Source organism: Thunnus maccoyii, chromosome 17 (genome assembly GCF_910596095.1).
Source record: "Thunnus maccoyii chromosome 17, fThuMac1.1, whole genome shotgun sequence".
NCBI lineage: Eukaryota > Metazoa > Chordata > Actinopteri > Scombriformes > Scombridae > Thunnus > Thunnus maccoyii.
The window spans coordinates 25,307,894-25,325,577 of record NC_056549.1 but is presented as its reverse complement, the minus strand read 5'-3'; the positions used below and the strand labels follow the sequence as shown (position 1 = coordinate 25,325,577).

Sequence of the window (17,684 nt, the reverse complement as noted above, 5' to 3'; positions counted from 1 at the left end):
AACACAACATTCACAGCAACACAACCATCAATTGTAACAAGTAAGTACTTTAAAATAATGGAATAGGTTAATCATCTTCAGTAAAAAAATAAAAATAAAATAAAAATCGGTCTCAATAGGAAAGAACACAAAAATCAATCAATCAATCTGTCAATCTATCTATTTACATATATATTGTTAAAATCTCACATAACATGATCATGGTTTCATCTTTACAGACACAACACCTATTGCTACAACAAGTCTTAACATAACAACACAACCAGCTGTAACCAGTATGTATTTTTGAATACAAAAATGCATTTATATTTTTATGTGAGATTTGTTTGAAAGGATATTAATTTTGAAGGTAGCAGATAAATAACAATAAAATTTTCTTTTTAGACTCAACATCTGTTCTTACAACAGATTTAAACACAACAACATTCACAGCAACACCAACATCAATTGTAACAAGTAAGTACTTTAAAATAATGGAATTGGTTAATCATCTTCAGTAAAAAAATAAATAAATAAATAAATAAAAGTCAGTCTCCATAGGAAAAAACACAAAAATCTATCTATCTATCTATCTATCTATCTATCTATCTATCTATCTATCTATCTATCTATCTATCTATCTCTCTACCTATATATATATATATATATATAGTTAAAATCTCACATAACATGATCAAGGTTTCATCTTTACAGATACAACACCTATTGCTACAACACATCTGAACACCACAACACTCATAGCTACTCCACCAACCACTCTAAAAAGTAAGATGTTCAAAAATAACGATGTACATTTTGCTTTGTTATAACCCTCTTTGTATTTCTAGAAGTAGAAAAGTATAAACTACGGTATGTGTTACATAAATCAAGTACATTTTATTCTCATTAAGATTCAACACTCATCACTACTACACCCACAGCTACACCGACCACCGCAGTCACCAGTAAGTTTATAGAAATAAGGGTGACATAAAAAAGTTACATATCTTTGAATGATAAATATTTTATCATTTTAATTTTTCCTTTCAGATTCAACATATATTGCAACAACAGATTTAAACACAACATTCACAGCAACACAACCATCAATTGTAACAAGTAAGTACTTTAAAATAATGGAATAGGTTAATCATCTTCAGTAAAAATAAAAAATAAATAAAAATCGGTCTCAATAGGAAAGAACACAAAAATCAATCAATCAATCTGTCAATCTATGTATCTACATATATATTGTTAAAATCTCACATAACATGATCATGGTTTCATCTTTACAGACACAACACCTATTGCTACAACAAGTCTTAACATAACAACACAACCAGCTGTAACCAGTATGTATTTTTGACTACAAAAATGCTTTTATATTTTTATGTGAGATTTGTTTGAAAGGATATTAATTTTGAAGGTAGCAGATAAATAACAATAAAATTTTCTTTTTAGACTCAACATCTGTTCTTACAACAGATTTAAACACAACAACATTCACAGCAACACCAACATCAATTGTAACAAGTAAGTACTTTAAAATAATGGAATAGGTTAATCATCTTCAGTAAAAAAATAAATAAATAAATAAATAAAAGTCAGTCTCCATAGGAAAAAACACAAAAATCTATCTATCTATCTATCTATCTATCTATCTATCTATCTATCTATCTCTGTACCTATATATATGTATATATATATAGTTAAAATCTCACATAACATGATCAAGGTTTCATCTTTACAGATACAACACCTATTGCTACAACACATCTGAACACCACAACACTCACAGCTACTTCACCAACCACTCTAAAAAGTAAGATGTTCAAAACTAACAATGTACATTTTGCTTTGTTATAACCCTCTTTGTATTTCTAGAAGTAGAAAAGTATAAACTACGGTATGTGTTACATAAATCAAGTACATTTTATTCTCATTAAGATTCAACACTCATCACTACTACACCCACAGCTACACCGACCACCGCAGTCACCAGTAAGTTTATAGAAATAAGGGTGACACATAAAAAAGTTACATATCTTTAAATGATAAATATTTTATCATTTTAATTTTTCCTTTCAGATTCAACATATATTGCAACAACAGATTTAAACACAACATTCACAGCAACACAACCATCAATTGTAACAAGTAAGTACTTTAAAATAATGGAATAGGTTAATCATCTTCAGTAAAAAAATAAAAATAAAATAAAAATCGGTCTCAATAGGAAAGAACACAAAAATCAATCAATCAATCTGTCAATCTATCTATTTACATATATATTGTTAAAATCTCACATAACATGATCATGGTTTCATCTTTACAGACACAACACCTATTGCTACAACAAGTCTTAACATAACAACACAACCAGCTGTAACCAGTATGTATTTTTGAATACAAAAATGCATTTATATTTTTATGTGAGATTTGTTTGAAAGGATATTAATTTTGAAGGTAGCAGATAAATAACAATAAAATTTTCTTTTTAGACTCAACATCTGTTCTTACAACAGATTTAAACACAACAACATTCACAGCAACACCAACATCAATTGTAACAAGTAAGTACTTTAAAATAATGGAATTGGTTAATCATCTTCAGTAAAAAAATAAATAAATAAATAAATAAAAGTCAGTCTCCATAGGAAAAAACACAAAAATCTATCTATCTATCTATCTATCTATCTATCTATCTATCTATCTATCTATCTATCTATCTCTCTCTCTACCTATATATATATATATATATAGTTAAAATCTCACATAACATGATCAAGGTTTCATCTTTACAGATACAACACCTATTGCTACAACACATCTGAACACCACAACACCCATAGCTACTCCACCAACCACTCTAAAAAGTAAGATGTTCAAAAATAACGATGTACATTTTGCTTTGTTATAACCCTCTTTGTATTTCTAGAAGTAGAAAAGTATAAACTACGGTATGTGTTACATAAATCAAGTACATTTTATTCTCATTAAGATTCAACACTCATCACTACTACACCCACAGCTACACCGACCACCGCAGTCACCAGTAAGTTTATAGAAATAAGGGTGACATAAAAAAGTTACATATCTTTGAATGATAAATATTTTATCATTTTAATTTTTCCTTTCAGATTCAACATATATTGCAACAACAGATTTAAACACAACATTCACAGCAACACAACCATCAATTGTAACAAGTAAGTACTTTAAAATAATGGAATAGGTTAATCATCTTCAGTAAAAATAAAAAATAAATAAAAATCGGTCTCAATAGGAAAGAACACAAAAATCAATCAATCAATCTGTCAATCTATGTATCTACATATATATTGTTAAAATCTCACATAACATGATCAAGGTTTCATCTTTACAGACACAACACCTATTGCTACAACAAGTCTTAACATAACAACACAACCAGCTGTAACCAGTATGTATTTTTGAATACAAAAATACTTTTATATTTTTATTTGAGATTTGTTTGAAAGGATATTAATTTTGAAGGTAGCAGATAAATAACAATAAAATTTTCTTTTTAGACTCAACATCTGTTCTTACAACAGATTTAAACACAACAACATTCACAGCAACACCAACATCAATTGTAACAAGTAAGTACTTTAAAATAATGGAATTGGTTAATCATCTTCAGTAAAAAATAAATAAATAAATAAATAAAAGTCAGTCTCCATAGGAAAAAACACAAACATCTATCTATCTATCTATCTATGTATATATATATATATATATATATATATATAGTTAAAATCTCACGTAACATGATCAAGGTTTCATCTTTACAGATACAACACCTATTGCTACAACACATCTGAACACCACAACACTCACAGCTACTTCACCAACCACTCTAAAAAGTAAGATGTTCAAAAATAACGATGTACATTTTGCTTTGTTATAACCCTCTTTGTATTTCTAGAAGTAGAAAAGTATAAACTACGGTATGTGTTACATAAATCAAGTACATTTTATTCTCATTAAGATTCAACACTCATCACTACTACACCCACAGCTACACCGACCACCGCTGTCACCAGTAAGTTTCTAGAAATAAGGGTGACACATAAAAAAGTTACATATCTTTAAATGATAAATATTTTATCATTTTAATTTTTCCTTTCAGATTCAACATATATTGCAACAACAGATTTAAACACAACATTCACAGCAACACAACCATCAACTGTAACAAGTAAGTACTTTAAAATAATGGAATAGGTTAATCATCTTCAGTAAAAAAAATAAAATAAAATAAAAATCGGTCTCAATAGGAAAGAACACAAAAATCAATCAATCAATCTGTCAATCCATCTATCTACATATATATTGTTAAAATCTCACATAACATGATCAAGGTTTCATCTTTACAGACACAACACCTATTGCTACAACAAGTCTTAACATTACAACACAACCAGCTGTAACCAGTATGTATTTTTGAATACAAAAATGCTTTTATATTTTTGTTTAAGATTTGCTTGAAATTATATTAATTTTGAAGGTAGCAGATAAATAACTATAAAATGTCCTCTTTAGACTCAACATCTGTTGCTACAACAGATTTAAACACAACAATATTCACAGCAACACCAACATCAATTGCAACGAGTAAGTACTTTAAAATAATGGAATAGGTTAATCATCTTCAGTAAAATAAATAAATCAGTCTCCATTAATACATATATATATATATATATATATATATATATATATATATATATATATATATATATATATATATATATATATATATATATATAGTTAAAATCTCACATAACATGATCAACATTTCATCTTTACAGACACAACACCTATTGCTACAACAAGTCTGAACATTACAACACAACCAGCTGTAACCAGTATGTATTTTTGAATACAAAAACACTATTATTATATATATTTTTGTTTAAGATTTGTTTGAAAGGATATTAATTTTGAAGGTAGAAGATAAATAACTATAAAATGTCCTCTTTAGACTCAACATCTTTTGCTACAACAGATTTAAACACAACAATATTCACAGCAACACCAACATCAATTGTAACAAGTAAGTACTTTAAAATAATGGAATAGATTAATCATCTTCAGTAAAAAAAAAAAAAAAAAATCAGTCTCAACAGGAAAAAACACAAAAATCAATCAATCAATCAATCAATCAATCTATAAATGTATATATGTATATATATATATCATTTCCAGAAGTAGAAAAGTATAAAATTATCGTATGTGTTTCATTGTTTCATAAATTAAGTAAATTTTATTATCATTAAGGTTCAACACTCAACACTACTACACCCACAGCTACACTGACCACCGCAGTCACAAGTAAGTTTATAGTTTATAGATATATATTTTTAAATGATAAATATTTCATAACTTTAACATTGTTTTTTCAGATTCAACATATATTGCTACAACAGATGTGAACACTATAGCTTAAACACCAACAACATTTGTGATGAGTAAATACCAAAAAAAAACAACTGTTACACAGCTGTGTTGCTGAAACTTAGCAGTGTTTTAAATCAAGGTCAATAGGTTTTTAAAGTAAATGTCAGAGAAGTGTATCTAAAAAAAAAATTAGTAAAAGTTTACAGTTAGTAATATACTGTATGTGCCTCAATAATTTTGCTTTGTATATTCAGCAAAAACAGATGATCACATAATCTCAAAAACTCAAACCTTTAGCGACTGAACTGAACACTGACCAGTATAACATCCACAATTTCAAAATCAGCTATTGTCATGAGTACGTTTTTAATTTAAGTGTAAGTGCATTGTAATGATTAAGTACAACGAGGCCGTGATTGTTTAAGTTTACGTTTTGTGTAATATGTGTTGTAAAATTGTTATTTTATTTTATTATTTATTTTTCTTTTTAGTTTCGTCTGTCAACAATAACACATGATCATAACCTGGTCTTTGCAGACTCAACAAATATTGCGACGACACATCTGAACACTACATCACCCACAAGTTCACCAACAGCCATAATTACCAGTAGGTTTTAGATTAGAATAGATAGGGAAACATCTATTTTATCTTAACATCCTTTGAGTTTAGCATGCCTAATTGTGAATTATTTTTCATATTCAACACCCACTGCTACAACAGTTATGAACACTACAGCACGTGCAACACACATACAGACTCATAACCCACTGCTACAACAGATATCAACACTATAACACCTGCAGCTACACCAATATCTGTATACTCAATTGCTTTGTTGTATTGCTTCAACCAATTTGAGCACAACAATGCTCATAACTTTACCTAAGTTAAAAAGAAAAATTTACCAGTAGGTTTTTAGGATAAATGGAAGGTCCACCTCTCACCAATTGTCAGATTGTACTTTTCAGTTTAACATACATTATTATAAAATGGTCTTTTCATATTCAACACCTGTTGGCACAACAATTTTATTTTGTATTGTCAGCTATAATGCATGATTGTAAAATGTTTTTTGCGGATTCTAGGCGTATTGTTACAACACATCTGAACTCTACAGCAGTCACAACTTCTATCACATTATACATTACCAGTACATTCATACATTTCCCTGGTTAACATTTGTTTAAAATGTTGTAGCAATTATATCTTTGAAGGATTTTATTTCACACATTTTTTTTTCCAGATTCAACACTTGTTGCTACAACAGATATGAACACAACAACAGTTGCAACACCAGTTATTTAAAATAATTCTTATTTTTACTTTTCAAAATTTCCTTAAAATGTATCTTCACTTATATTTTTACTCTCCCAGTTTACCAAACAGAATTATAAATTGTTCTTTCTAGATTCAATAACAGTTGCTACAACAAATGTGAACACAACAAGTTACCACACCAACAACAATTGTAACAAGTAATTGCTTAAAAATATTTTTTGAGATAAGTGCTTATATTTATATACAATAATTGTGGGGAATTTCTTTTACTTTTTTATGCAATAACACATGGTCACATAGTTCTCTTTGCAGACTTTGCATTTTACTGTACATGATCTGGGCTTGAATAATTTTGGCTTCTATTTCCAGCAATAACATATGATTGTAAAATGGTCTTTGCAGATTCAACACCAATTGCTACAACACACCTGAACAATACAAAACCCACAATTTTACTAATAACTGTAGTTATCAGTAAGTTTTTAGAAATAAGAAATGGTGTCGATTTTCCAGTCATTTATGTTCCATTGATGATTTTACTTCACACATTATGTTTTTTCCAGATTCAACACCTGTTGCTACAACACATATGAATACTACAACACTCACAACTTCACCAACCACTGTATTTAACGGTAGGTCTTTAGAGTAAATGGAGGGGCTTACTCCTTTCCAAGGATTTGTTTAAAAATGTATCCTCAGTTTTTTTACATTTTCCCTCTTGGTTTAACATACAGAACTATAAATTAATCTTTCCAGATTCAACAACAGTTGCTACAACAAATGTGAGCACAACAACAGTTACCCCAACACCAACAACAAGTGTAACAAGTAAGTGCTTAAACATATAAAAAAAATATAAAAGTATAAAAATGTAAAATAAAGATAAAACCAACCAAGTGGCACTTTAAAAAAAAAAAAGTAACTACGATTGTCATGGCGTTTACTGTTGCCGTGACGACGAGGTTGCCTAAGTAAGTAATATACTGTATGTTCTTCGATAATTTTGCTTTGTATATTCAGCAAAAACACATGATAATCTCAAATACTCAAATCTTTAGCTGCTGAACACAACTACTGAGCAACAGAACACTGACCACTATAACATCCACAATTTCAAAACCAGCTATTGTCATGAAATGTTTTTAATTGTAATGTAACTGCAAATTTTGTGTCCAGATTCAACACCTGTTGCTACAACACATATGAATACTACAACACTCACAACTTCACCAACCACTGTATTTAACGGTAGGTCTTTAGAGTAAAAGGAGGGGCTTACTCCTTTCCAAGGATTTGTTTAAAAATGTATCCTCAGTTTTTTTACATTTTCCCTCTTGGTTTAACATACAGAACTATAAATTAATCTTTCCAGATTCAACAACAGTTGCTACAACAAATGTGAGCACAACAACAGTTACCCCAACACCAACAACAAGTGTAACAAGTAAGTGCTTAAACATATAAAAAATATAAAAGTATAAAAATGTAAAATAAAGATAAAACCAACCAAGTGGCTCTCTAAAAAAAAAAAAGTAACTACGATTGTCATGGTGTTTACTGTTGCCATGACGACGAGGTTGCCTAAGTAAGTAATATACTGTATGTCCTTCAATAATTTTGCTTTGTATATTCAGCAAAAGCACATGATAATCTCAAATACTCAAATCTTTAGCTGCTGAACACAACTACTGAGCAACAGAACACTGACCACTATAACATCCACAATTTCAAAACCAGCTATTGTCATGAAAACGTTTTTGATTTTAATGTGACTGCAAATTTTGTGTCCAGATTCAACACCTGTTGCTACAGCACAATTGTTGAAGTATCCTGTTGCTACAGGGTACTACAACAACTGCAACACCAAAGACAATTGTAACAATGAAGTACAACTAGGCAGTGATTGTTTAAGGTTTTGTGAAATATGCCTTGTAAAATTGTTATAAAACATTATAATAAGTTTTTTTCTTTTTAGTTTCTTCTGTCAACAATAACACATGATCATAACATGGTCTTTGCAGACTCAACAAATATTGCGACGACACATCTGAACACTACATCACCCGCAACTACACCAACAACCATAATTACCAGTAGGTTTTAGATTAGAATAAATGGGAAACATCTATTTTATTTTAACTTCCTTTGAGTTTAGCACACCTAATTGTGAATTATTTTTCAGATTCAACACCCACTGCTACAACAGTTATGAACACTATAGCAAGTGCAACACCTATACTTGTAACAAGTAGGAGTTCAGAAATATTCTATTATAGAAATGTATAAAAAGGAAATACAGTGAGTTGTCTGGGATTTAACTATTTTATTTAGTTTTTTACTGTCAAAATAAAGGCAGGATAATAAAACTCTTTGTAGACTCAATTTATCTTCATTTCTCAGTTTAACATACAGATTTATTTGTTCTTCCCAGATTCAACAACAACAACAAATGTGAACACAACAACAGTTACCAAAACACCACTAACAATTGTAACAAGTAAGTGCTTAAACATTTAAAAAGTATAAAAGTATAAAAATGTAAAATAAAGACAACACCAACCGAGTGTCACTTATTTAAAAAAATGTAACTACGATTGTCATGGGGTTTACTGTTGCCAAGACAACAAGGGTTGCCTAACTTTAAGGATGTAGAAACTTTAACCCGCACCACTTTCAAGTAATCATTTTAACCCTAACCCTAACCCAAACCATGATCTTTCCCTAACCCTAACAAAGTGTTTTTTGTGCCTAAACCTAACCATAACCATAACCTAATCATTGTTTTTTAACAGTGATTTGTAATGGTTTTGGAAAAGCAGACAAACTATATTATCCTGCCGATTACTGCTGATAGAAGTGCCATATTAGAAAACGCTCCTCATGTACACATGTTTACTTTTCATGCCTATGCAAAGCAAAACCTGACGCTGACACGGTGGACTGGCAGTTGTAATATTGTTGGGAATCTCTTTTATTATAATACAATAATACATGGTAATATAAATCCCTCTCCAGACTTTGCACTTTACTGTACATGATCTGGGCTTGAATAATTTTGGCTTCTATCACCAGCACTAACATGATTATAAAATGGTCTTTGCAGATTCAACACCAATTGCTACAACACATCTGAACACTACAACACCCACAATTTCTCTTATAAGTGTAGTTATCATTAGGTTTTTAGAAATAAGGGATGGCATAGATTTTTCAGTTATTAATCTACATTTGAAGGATTTCACTTTATGCATTGTTTTCAGATTCAACTCCTGTTGCTACAACACATATGAACACTACAATAGCTGCAACACCAACAACATTTATAACATGTAAGTGATTCAACATAATTAATTTACTACCTTTCCTTATGATAACTGGGCATTTATTTTTTTAATTAAAGTCATGTGAAATATGTGTATTATAAAGATGTAATAAAAAAATACAGTGCATGATCTGGGCTTAATTTTTAAAATGTAATTTAAGCTTTTAGAATAAATGGAAGGGCTATCTCTCACCCTCTTAGGATCTGTTTAAAGTTTGTCAGTAATTTATTTTCACTTGAGGATTTTACTTCACTAAAGAGACTGGAAGGGGCCATGGAGAAAAAAAATCTAATTTGTGCTCCTGATTTAATAATTCATGCTCTCAATTTAACTGTTTTGCCAGTTAGCTGGAAGTTTGAAAAAAGTGACAAAGAAGACGTTTCCCTTCAGTTACTGATCCAAGCCAAGCTTGAACAAAGGCAGCCAAGAAGCGCTCCACAACCACAGATGTGGATACATAATATTCAGGTATATGTTTGAATGTTCGGATGCTCCAGCTTCCTCCCACAGACCGAAAACATGCAGGTTAGGTTAACTGGCAACTCTAAATTGCCTGTAGGTGTGAGTGTGAGTGTGAATGGTTGTTTGTCTCTACGTCTGAGATCAGCTCCAGCTCCCCCACAACCCTCTAAAGGATAAGCACTATAGAAAATGGATGGATGGATGGATGGATGGACGGACAATACATCCATGTCCACAACCCTGAAGCTGAGTTTCTATGAACTGAATGACATCCTCAGGAGCATGAAACGAGAGAATGGCATGAGGGTGAAATCCGTTAAATCAAGAGCACAAATTACTTAATCATAAGCATGAATGATTAAATCAAGAGCACAAATTAGTTATTTTTTTCTCCATGGCCCCTCCGTACTTCTCTACTTGACATACATAATTATAAAATGGTCTTTTCAGATTCAATGAACACAACAAGAGTTACCACAACACCAACAACAATTGTAACAAGTAAGTGTTTAAAAATAGCTTTTACAGTTTAAAAAAAGTAATATAATTCTGAACTCTATACAACTTACAGTACCAAGAATTGTTACAATAGCCTTCCTTGTTATAACAATTCAGGCAGAGTGAAAGTTAGTTATGTGACATACCTCCGCTAAATATGCAGTAAAATTTGTAGTTTGTAGTGCCAGCAATAATATATGGTTGTAAAGTGATTCTTGCAGATTCAATGCCTGTTGCTACAAAACATCAGAACACTACAACATTAATTTCACCTTCCTACTTACCAGTAGGTTTTTAGATATAAGGAATGGGGTAACACTTCCCTGGTTCATTTGTTTGGACATCGTAAAGAGTTCATAATTACATATAGAAACGTACTTTTTCTTTCAACTTTAATTGGTCTAAAACTTTAAAATCATCTGATCAGATTCAACACCCGTTCCAACACCAGATGAAACCTCTACAACAGCTGCAACACCAACATCAGCTGTAACAGGTAAGTTTTTGGAAAAGGTTGTAGTGATTTTCTTTGTTTAACTGGGCATTTATTAAATTAGTTAAGGTTATGTGAAATATGTGTATAGTCAAATGTAGTAAAATATTACAGTAAATGATTTGGGCTTGAATAATGTATTGTTATGTTTTCTAACCAATACCAAATGATCATAAAATGGTCTCTGCAGACTTAACACCTCATGAAACAACACATCAGAACACTACATCACACACGTCTGCACCAGTAACTGAAGTTACCAGTAAGTTATGAGATACAAGGCATTGGCAACACTCTTATGGTTAATACCTGTTTGGAACAATTTAATCATTTTTGTTTTTAAGTGAACATAAGCAATAGTATTTTTTTCAGATGTACCAACACTACAACAGTTGCCACATCACAAACTATAATTTTAACAAATATATGCCTAAAATTAATTGCCACAAAAACATAGTGTAGTGGCTTGAATCATTTAGTTTTTTATGGTCAGCAATTATGTATGATCATAATATTGTTGGTGCTAACTCAACATCTAACATCTGAACACTGCAACACCCAAATTACACCAAGGATAGTTACAATGGTCTTCCTTTTTATTACATGGTAGTTTACTGCACATACTTGCAATAGAAATGTAGTATAACCTTACAGCAAGTGAGCAAGACTTGATTAATTATGATTTCTGTTGTCTGCAATAACACATTGTTATAAAATGGCCTTTGCAGATTCAACGCTGATTGCTACAACAACCACAACTCGACCAACAACTGTCATTACCAGTAGGTATTTAGAAGTGACAGGGCTGATATTTGTTGGACAATTCTCAGTAATTTGTTTTCAGTTGAAGGATTTTATGTCTCTGTTTAACATACATAATTATAAAATGGTCTTTTCAGATTCAACAACCATTGCTACTACACCAACAACAATTGTAACAAGTAAGTGCTTAGAAATAATTGTAACAGTATACAAATTTTAAAGAAATTATAGTAATTATATAGCAACAACACATTGTTATAAAATGGTCTTTGCAGACTCAACGCCTGCTGTTACAACAACCACAACTCAACCAACAACTATCATTACCAGTAGGTATTTAGAAGTGATGGGCTAGCACTCCCATGGTTGACATTTGTTTGCAAATATTGAGGAATTTATTTTTCACTTTAAGGATTTTACTTTATATCTATAATTTCAGTATGCTTTTTACACATTAAACATCTGTTGCTTCAACACCAACAATAGTTGTTACAAGCAAGTGCTTTAAAATAATGTGATGTGAAATATGTGTCATAACAACACCCAATGCCATTACCTGTAGTATTTACAAATTGTTGAGAAACTATAAATCTGTTGTACTATTATATATAGTAATTATTCTTATGCTTAAACTGTTGCATTTGTAGCTACTCATGTGACCAGCCAAAATACCACAGTTAGCTCCACATCAGAAGTTACTTCTACCCCAGCCCTTACAACAACTACTAGTACCAAGGCTAGTGCCACTACAACTACTGTCCCCAACATGACTACTACCATGACCATTACAACCACCACTACCAGTACAACTGCTACCAGTACCCCTTCAGCAACCAGTTTAACTACTACTGCATCTACTACTGTTACAACACCGCCTGCTTCTACAACAGCTTCTGCTACAGGTATTGTTTTATTGATAAAAGAGGGGCTGAGGTGGCACTACAGATTGCCCTTTGATCCATCACAAATAATGTTTTATGTTCTGAATTATAGTATATCTTATATTACATATTTTAAACACCGCTGTTCAAGTTTTGCCATTTGGTGACCGTTAGAACTGAGGGTCAAAATTTCAAACTGTGGCTGCACTGCGTCAAGAAAATACACTTTCCTGCTAAAAGTTACAATTTTATTGAATAGTCTCATACAACACTGCACAACTTTGCTCCAATTTACTTTTTTTTAAAAATGATTCAATATACAAGCATAGTCTTGCAGAGGTCTGTTCTCATAATGCAGGCTTAGTGAACTACTGTTCTTTGGATCCTATCCAAATGATGTGACAGCTAATTTAATGTGATGCTTACTTGCCATCTGTTAAACATTAACAAATGTTAATCAGTAAAGAGACACAGGAGTTACTGTATATATATATATATATATATATATATATATATATATATATATATATATATATATACACACACACATACATATATACATATATATACATATACATATATATATAATGTATAATATACATATATATATTATGTATAACAGCTACTAGAATATTTTTTTCAAAACATTATCTAAGTTTCATTGAATGCAAGGGGCTGCTGGAATAAATTCTACTTGATATCTAAAAGCTGCAGTAACAAAATAGTTTAAAAAGATATGAACAGTTTTGAGAGTAATGTTTTTATATATCTGCCCTGGAAATGTGATTGAATATTAAAAAGAGACTTGTGCTTTTGTCAACAAAGATATTGGCCTCTATGAACCTTAATTTCCACTTGTCTCCTGTCTTGTGTACTATTTTGTGTTCTGTCTATATTACCCTTTTTTCTGGTGTCCATTTGTTTTTTTACATCAGGAAAGAAAAAATCCTGAAATGTTTAACCATAGCTTTGCTTTGCAATCTTTTTCAAATAAGCAGGATTTGATGTGGAAATGTTAATCAGATTAGACAAACAGTACACGCCAGAACTGAATGATGCAACAAGTTCTACATACAAGGAGCTAGAATCAAGGATTGATTCAGTGGTAAGTGCATTGCTGATACCATAACCAATTCTAACTTGTATTTTCAGAGGTTATCAATTCAGTTGTCAGTTGTTGTTTTGGTTCTAATGTTGATATCATGAACCAAATCTCTCTCACAGTTAGAGGAGCAGTATAAAGGAATCACTGGGTTCATTAATGTTTTTGTGAGGGCCTTCAGGTATGGTAATTATGGTTTTAACAAAATATGAGGCAGAAATTGGTACACATTTAATATCTCAACAAAACAACTGGCTTGTGTTTTTTTTATTACAGAGAAGGAAGCCTAATTACAGACTTTGTTGTTCAGACAAGACAAATTAATTCAGACGAAATAGCTAAAGCAAATCAAAAACTCCCAGAAGCAATGGAGCCTATTGCCCCTGTGATTGGCTCTGTAACTGCACTTTACAACAGTAAGTTACAGAAAGCTAGTGGTCTCTTACTCTTTGTTTAACTTAATTAAATTCCTAACTGATGTTCTATTTCTCAAAGGTCCAACTTCAATCAGCTTTCCAAACCTCACTTATACTGGTAAAGCAATGACACTGACGTGTGGGCCTCCTCCTGAAAACATTAATATTGGACAAATTTCCGACTCTAGATGGAAATTTAGAGGACTGAGAATTAAAGGCAGTGGAAGATTTACTATAACTACATCTGACAACACGTCTGTGCTTAGAATTGACAACGTCATTCTTGCTGATGCTGGTAAGTCCAAGCTAAGACCAATAATCACCTAATACAGTGAATAACACAATAGTTACGAAACTATACACCAGGGATTTTAACAGAATATTGTGAAGTAGATTTAATTGTCTTTTCAAGAGTAAAATAACAGTTTTCTAATTGGACTTTTGAGGCTGACAGAGAGGAGAAATGAATTCCTCTGCTTGCTTAACATAATATCCATATTACAAATTATACCCCCTTTCAACCAACTTGAACCTAGTGCTGGTGCTGGTTCAACCAACCAGTTTGCTGTTCCACGGGCTAGAGAGCCAAGTCGTTACATAACTGTACATGCCTCTGGGGTCCTAGCAACGCTAACTTCAAGTACTTCACACTCCAACATAGTAGGTGGCAGTAATTCACAACGTCTGTTGCCACCTGCCATAACACTAATGCACAACAACAATGGCAGACTACATTACCATTTATGTACATCACAGATTTATTTTCCCTCATATATACTGCATACTGCCTACTAGATGAATGATTAAGTATGCCATTACCAGTAGACTGATAACACTGAAGTATACTCAAGCAAGGCAGTCTGTATCACATGGCTGACGGTCATCTCACCTGGTGTTACACTGTATTTGGTGACCCATCAGAATGTGTGACCTGCAGTGTTGGAAGAAACACTCAGATCAAGCTGTGACTGATATGTTAAAATGCTGCTTATGCATTGACTCATCAGTATTATTATCATGTACTTTGTTAAATGTATTTAATACATCAGATACTTTTACTTAAGTAAAGGATCTGAGTACCTTTTCCAACACTGCAGGTCACACAATCTGATGGGTCATCAAATATGGTGTAACAAAGGCCAGCGGCCCCTTCAAACCTCATGGCAGGTGTTATTTGGATAAACTGACCACATATTGGGAATCTACATGGTTATTTTCTTACCTGAAAAAATATTAAAACTTAGTAAAGTGACATATTAACAGCTTTTAGCCTGGCTCAAAATCTCCGCCACAATGGCAGAGATTTCCCTCTGGTTGGTCAGATAATCCCGCCCCCAGCCCCTGACATGGGCGGTTCTTTCTCGTTTGAGATTAGGCACTGGATCTGAATTGGCCCTTGACTTCTTGGTCGAAAAAGGGTGTTAGACACCATATAACTCACTGCTACTGCTTCTTACATTAAACGTTGTACTGAAAGCACCTACAGTGACACCCATATATTGTCACAGCATCAAAATATTTAGTCACAGCCATAGTGAAATACTGACATACTATTATCCATTTTTTATTTCACCGTATACCATCATTAATACTTGCTTCTCTTAATCATAGGACTTTATGAATGTACTCTGATTGGCAGAGTAATGGATTTCCTCCAGAAAGGAGATGTAACAAAGATCAAACAAGCTCCCGTTGTGCGACTACAGAGTAAAGTTAACGTTCAATGCAAATTGGGACAAATACAACCACTTCAGTGTTGCGTGCAGTCCGACTATAAAGTCAAGTGGTTTCAAGGCACAACTGTTTTACAGTCAGGTGAGTATGAACTGACATTGAAAACTCTTCAACCTAGTCACGCTGTGAAGCTGGAAGCAGCTATTAACAGTTCATATTATTAACATTGTCAATTGTTCACAGACGAAAGTAATGACCGAAAAGCCTACTGCATCACGCATGATTACCAGATAGACAGCTGCAGCGAATCAGAGGAGAAAAAAGAGTTTATATGTAGGGTGGATGACCCGAAGGATTACAGTATGACAACAACAATGATCATTTTCAGAGGCGGTAAGAGCAACATTTGAAATGTGACTATACTGTCCCTTTGCTGTTTTCACTATCTTTTTATGTAACACTAATTGATTACTTACCTCTTAAGATGTTAAATGTGATGATGCTCAGTATGGGAAAGGACGAGACGGTGACAGATCAAGCATAAGATGTGATGAAGGTCAAGAGGGAAGCAAGACTGCGGTCTGTAAGGAAGGAGCATGGACACTTGAGGAGGACAGCTGCATCTTAACAGATATCAAGGAATTATTAATTGATTCACAGGTAGGTGATCTACTGTAAGAAATCATCCCCATTAGCAATCTCTGAAACATACAGTATGACATAAAGACAAATATTAGTTATCAACACTAAATGCTGTGGGCATCTTTGTCCTGGAAGTCAGGGCCATTTCCGTACATTTTGGTTCCCCTGAGGGAATTAATCTTTTCATTATTCTTTATAACAATTATAATAATTTTAGAATGTTTTATTTTAAATTTTACTTTATTCAGCTTCACTCAATTTCTGGTCTGTGTCATCAACATGATATTGTCTGTCAATTAGTAAATGTACATGCTCACTAATCCCTGATATGTCTTATCCTGATATTGATCAGGTTCAGGATATGATGTGAAACATAAGAAATCTGGTTATCCACATAATTGTATGATTCTAACATCATCCAGGTTTATGATTGTTTGTGCAGTAGATAGACTCCTCCACATCACAGGCAGTCTCTGGTATTTACTGCATGTACTAAGGTGCAGGTATCATTAGTATCAGACTGTCAAACTTTTTCTTGTGAATGTTCTGGCCAAATTTTATAATCCAATATTAATTGAAATTCCACATTATAAAACTTACAATGCATACTTTAGACAGGCATTCGAATTAAGGAAGCAATTTAGACATGTTTGACATCTGCATGGTTCTTCATTAAGAAAATTCTGTACCGAATAACATGCTAGTTTTCTATAATATTTTGTATAGTGCCCTACTGTGATAGTGGGA

The 17,684-nt window shown here is 32.2% G+C and overlaps 1 protein-coding gene and 4 long non-coding RNA genes across 7 annotated transcripts in view; 4 read left to right on the top strand and 1 right to left on the bottom strand.

Moving 5' to 3' along the window:
* LOC121882437 overlaps window positions 1-142 on the top strand; it is a 509-nt gene extending 367 nt beyond the window's left edge. The window contains exon 3 of the long non-coding RNA XR_006092086.1: window positions 1-142. This exon is cut by the window's left edge and continues 29 nt beyond it. This is a non-coding gene — a long non-coding RNA (uncharacterized LOC121882437).
* Window positions 1-17,684, bottom strand: part of LOC121882435 — a 33,784-nt gene that overhangs the window by 8,411 nt on the left and 7,689 nt on the right. Inside the window, exon 2 of the long non-coding RNA XR_006092084.1 lies at window positions 16,772-16,876. This is a non-coding gene — a long non-coding RNA (uncharacterized LOC121882435). The remainder of the gene's footprint in view (window positions 1-16,771; window positions 16,877-17,684) is intronic.
* The window catches only part of LOC121882433, a 45,333-nt gene that overhangs the window by 23,279 nt on the left and 4,370 nt on the right, over window positions 1-17,684 (top strand). For all 3 annotated transcript variants that reach the window (XM_042390696.1, XM_042390695.1, XM_042390694.1), the window contains 18 exons: window positions 7,245-7,316; window positions 7,441-7,512; window positions 7,861-7,932; window positions 8,057-8,128; window positions 9,945-10,013; window positions 11,395-11,463; window positions 11,651-11,722; window positions 12,189-12,242; window positions 12,360-12,401; window positions 12,498-12,551; window positions 12,870-13,124; window positions 14,102-14,208; window positions 14,328-14,386; window positions 14,482-14,621; window positions 14,701-14,916; window positions 16,233-16,436; window positions 16,539-16,688; window positions 16,780-16,955. In XM_042390696.1, the coding sequence (XP_042246630.1) occupies window positions 7,245-7,316; window positions 7,441-7,512; window positions 7,861-7,932; window positions 8,057-8,128; window positions 9,945-10,013; window positions 11,395-11,463; window positions 11,651-11,722; window positions 12,189-12,242; window positions 12,360-12,401; window positions 12,498-12,551; window positions 12,870-13,124; window positions 14,102-14,208; window positions 14,328-14,386; window positions 14,482-14,621; window positions 14,701-14,916; window positions 16,233-16,436; window positions 16,539-16,688; window positions 16,780-16,955 (1,955 nt within the window). The remainder of the gene's footprint in view (window positions 1-7,244; window positions 7,317-7,440; window positions 7,513-7,860; window positions 7,933-8,056; window positions 8,129-9,944; window positions 10,014-11,394; window positions 11,464-11,650; window positions 11,723-12,188; window positions 12,243-12,359; window positions 12,402-12,497; window positions 12,552-12,869; window positions 13,125-14,101; window positions 14,209-14,327; window positions 14,387-14,481; window positions 14,622-14,700; window positions 14,917-16,232; window positions 16,437-16,538; window positions 16,689-16,779; window positions 16,956-17,684) is intronic.
* Window positions 1,730-2,238, top strand: LOC121882440. Its single transcript, XR_006092089.1, has 3 exons — window positions 1,730-1,801; window positions 1,927-1,980; window positions 2,068-2,238. It is a non-coding gene; the product is annotated as an uncharacterized LOC121882440 (long non-coding RNA).
* Window positions 3,380-4,188, top strand: LOC121882436. The gene is made up of 4 exons (XR_006092085.1): window positions 3,380-3,421; window positions 3,531-3,602; window positions 3,992-4,045; window positions 4,133-4,188. It is a non-coding gene; the product is annotated as an uncharacterized LOC121882436 (long non-coding RNA).